General features: G+C 52.3%; 1 protein-coding gene across 1 annotated transcript; it reads left to right on the top strand.

The window, feature by feature from the left end:
- Positions 1 to 2,002: 2,002 nt before the first annotated feature.
- Positions 2,003 to 2,581, top strand: LOC135325749 (olfactory receptor 14A16-like; the record flags this gene model as incomplete). The annotated part of the gene is made up of 1 exon (XM_064503750.1): positions 2,003 to 2,581. A coding segment is annotated over one exon (579 nt), but the record flags the coding sequence as incomplete, so codon positions are not given.
- Between the last annotated feature and the right edge of the window lie 1,393 nt (positions 2,582 to 3,974).

The following is a 3,974-nucleotide window of genomic DNA, read 5'->3' as shown; positions in this document are numbered from 1 at the left end:
CTTTCCAGCAGTTCTATCGAACTGCCTGCTTGCTCCTCCACAGGACGTTTCCACCTCTTTCAGATAACCATCCTCTGATGAGACAAATTGCAATGCTGGAATCAGTCTTCCTTCAGTGTTTAGAGAGAGACCATCGGTGATTATTTTAGTTTATTGCGGTGAACATTTCCCAGGAGGAGGGAGCACAAGGGACAGAGACATTCAGGCCTTCAGCTGGGCCTCTGCTCCTGAGTGGGGCCAGGCTCCTGGGATGGAGGGAGCTCATGGCAACCTGGCAGCACTGCCCAGACACAGCTGTGTGCAGGAGCAGCTCCTCTGCCAAGAGCAGCAGGGCTGCGGGCACTGCCTGCTGCTGCTGACATGAGCTGAGAGAAGGCAGAGAGAGAGAAGACAGAAGTGCAAGGCAGTGTGAAGCGGGAGGGCAGAGGAGAGCTTGTTCCGAGAGAAATCTTCACAGCCCTTGACACGGTAAGTCTCTGGCTGCAGGGCAGTGCTACCAAGGTTCCTGGAGGGGGGACTTCTGAACCCAGCCCATCCCATGACTGATAGGCTTTTTAAGAATTGCTCTCCCTGTTCTTCTAGTGCATAGGAGGAGGTGCATTAGAGCAGGGATTCCCTGCCACACCATCACAGGGACAGGGCATGCTGCTCCCTTCTCCCAGGGGCAGCTGCATGGGGGTGAAGCCTGGGTGTGCCCTCAGGTCTGTGCAGGACTGTAATTCAGAGAAGTTCAGAGCAGTGATTCTGCTGCCTGCAAGGGTCAGCACTCAGCCTGCCCAGGGAGCTCCCCACGGTGCTGCAGGACAAAGCTCTGGGTGAGAGGAACAACCACCAGCAGGGCAGGTTTGTTCTCCCACCAAGAGGGTGCTGCATGGGTCAGGGCTGCTCACAGCTCTAGCTCATGCACAGGAGATACCAGAGAAGTCTTTTCAAGAGGAATATCAAGAGGGGGGCTACTTGAAAGAGAAGGAGCTTTCCTTCAGGTGTCTGTGCTTTCAGTTTTCTCCCTAATTTTGGCAGAGACAAAAAGAGAGAGAGTTTCCTGGTTTGGTGAGGAACTGGGACTCCTAAACCTTCACTCTGTGAGATGAATAGGGACAGCGAATCCGTTTTTCTCAGGGCTCACAGTAGAAATGCCAAGTATTTCTTCTTCAAGGAACAATCCCCAGGGGTGACAAGGACATCTAGTAGAAAATAAACACCTTTTAAAAATCCCTAAAACTCTGTTTCTCAACACTCATTCTCTATAATACAGAGTGAAGGTGCTGAAAAGCTCTTCCACATGACAGGTGGATTTCACCTGACAGAAGTTGTGAACGTCAGAGCTAATCACCCCCATTCCCCTGTTCCCGCTGCTGTACAGCAGGACGGACTCCTCTGGAGCCCACGGGCAGAGGCCCCTGCTCCTCCCAGCAGCACACTCAGCCAGTGCAAAGTGGAGCTCAAACAAGGGAGCTGCACAAAGATCCTCTCAGTAAAGAGAGAGGCAATGTGGGGGGTTGTATGAGAACTGCAACATCTGAGCTTATCTCTTTTTTTTTTTTTTTTGCTTAAAAAGTCTCTCCTAACGTCTCAATGTCTTTTCTTCTTTGGACAGTCCCCCATGCCTGGAGAGAGCAAAATGTCCAATGGCAGCTCCTGGAATGAGTTCCTCCTCCTGCCATTCACTGACACGCGGGAGCTGCAGCTCTTGCACTTCTCGCTCTTCCTGGGCATCTACCTGGCTGCCCTCCTGGGCAACGGCCTCATCATCACAGCCATAGCCTGCGACCACCACCTCCACACCCCCATGTACTTCTTCCTCCTCAACCTCTCCCTCCTCGACCTTGGCTCTGTCTCCACCACTGTCCCCAAATCCATGGCCAATTCCCTGTGGGACACCAGGGCCATCTCCTACTCAGGATGTGCTGCCCAGGTCTTCCTGTTTATCTTCTTGTTTGGAGGAGAGTTTTCTCTTCTCACTGTCATGGCCTATGACCGCTTTGTTGCCATCTGCAGACCCCTGCACTACGGGACCCTCATGGACAGCAGAGCTTGTGTCAAAATGGCAGCAGCTGCCTGGGCCAGTGGTTTTCTCACTGCTGTGCTACACACTGGGAACACATTTTCTATACCACTCTGCCAAGGCAACACAGTGGACCAGTTCTTCTGTGAAATCCCCCAGATCCTCAAGCTCTCCTGCTCAGACTCCTACCTCAGGGAAGTGGGGCTTCTTGTGATTGGTGGCTGTTTAGGCTTTGGGTGTTTCATTTTCATTGTGTTGTCCTACGTGCAGATCTTCACTGCTGTGCTGAGGATCCCCTCTGAGCAGGGCCGCCACAAAGCCTTTTCCATGTGCCTCCCGCACCTGGCCGTGGTCTCCCTGTTTCTCAGCACTGGCATGTTTGCCTACCTGAAGCCCCCCTCCCTCTCCTCCCCAGCTCTGGATCTGGTGGTGGCTGTTCTGTACTCGGTGGTGCCTCCAGCAGTGAACCCCCTCATCTACAGCATGAGGAACAAGGAGCTCAAGGATTCACTGAGGAAAGTGATTTCCTGGACATTTTTCAGCAATGGTAAAATTGCCATTTCTCTTCACAAATGAATCCCACTGTCTCCCACACCAGGACGGTGTGCTGTTCACTTTATTTTCGTTATTAATATTATTACTATCATTAGTAGTATCATTATTTGTTATCATGTTGCTGTGCAAATGCTTGGATTCATTCTACCTTTACTGAGACTGCTCTGTCTCACCTGGTATCTACATAAAATTCTGTCTAATTAATAATAACTGGGTCAGAGCTGACTCCCTCACAGTATCTCTGTAATAAAGTAGGTTCTACCCAGTGCCGTGCCTGAAGGCTGGGCTTCCTCCAAAGCTGCTGTCAAGAATAGGCCCAAGGAAATCATGCCCCAGAAGGCCCTGCTGAGCAGGGTTGTCCATGGGTTCAGGAGCAAAAAGCTCATAGTCATGTAATGATCTCTTAGAGAAGAAGGACTGGATTTAGGACTCCCCCATCAGTGCCCAGTGACAGTGGAGGGGATGAATGGTCACAGATTTACATACCCAGAGCTGTGCCACATGTTAAAGCACAGTGTCAGATGCCTGTTCTTCTGGAGGGGAAGCTGGAGGTGCCAGGAGAGCTCAGAAGCTCTCCTGGGACAGCATGTTCTATGGGTGGGCAGTGAGAGGAGCCTCACAAAGTGAGAGGCCCACCAAGGTGGAGTCAAAGATAAAGTGCCAGAACAAGGTTTCCACAGGCAAAGGAGAGGCAGTGGGGGCCCAGCTGGCACAGGGAAGGGAGCCTGGAGAGCGATTCATGTCACTCTCTGTGAAATACCACGGGTAGGATCTAGAAGCACACCTGGACACAACTAGCTCCCTTGGAAATGCTCCACAGTCCTTGCAAGCACCTGCCACATCTGCAGCCCCCCTGCAGGGATTAGAGGCTGTGATCCCCATTTGGTTGGGTCTGCTCCCAGCCTGACCAGCACGGCCAGTGCAGAGTCACCTCATGGCCCTGTGGCCTCACAGCCTGCTCATTCTGCAGAGCAGTGCCAGAAGCTTGGGGCCCTGCAGAACAGGGGAGGGGGTGTGGGAATGGCCAGCCAGATCAGTGGAGTGACTGGGAGAGATGAGAAGGAAGTGGGACTGGGCTTGAAAGTGTCTTGGAGAGAAAAATGCTGACGTACATTTAAAAAAAACAAACGTTCAGAGTGTGAGTACACTAAAACAAGCTTATGGTGCAGAGCCAGAAGCCCTTGCTGTCCCGGCCTTCCCCATGGCCTGGGCAGTGCCTGAAGAAGGATTAATGCTCCCCACCCTCCCAGCTCAGAGTGCCATCGTCCCTCCTGATGGGTGGCATCAAAAAAAGGCTGGAATCCTTTGTGGGAGCCTGCATTGAAGGAAGCAGGACCCAGAAGCCATATCAGTTTGCTGCTGTCCCTCAGACCAAGTTCCCAGCACATGACCTTGAGACCATCTCCCTCACCCT

This window comes from Dromaius novaehollandiae, unplaced genomic scaffold (genome assembly GCF_036370855.1).
Source record: "Dromaius novaehollandiae isolate bDroNov1 unplaced genomic scaffold, bDroNov1.hap1 HAP1_SCAFFOLD_56, whole genome shotgun sequence".
Classification (NCBI taxonomy): domain Eukaryota; kingdom Metazoa; phylum Chordata; class Aves; order Casuariiformes; family Dromaiidae; genus Dromaius; species Dromaius novaehollandiae.
The sequence above is the reverse complement of the archived record's forward strand: the minus strand, read 5'-3'. Positions and strand labels throughout refer to the sequence as shown.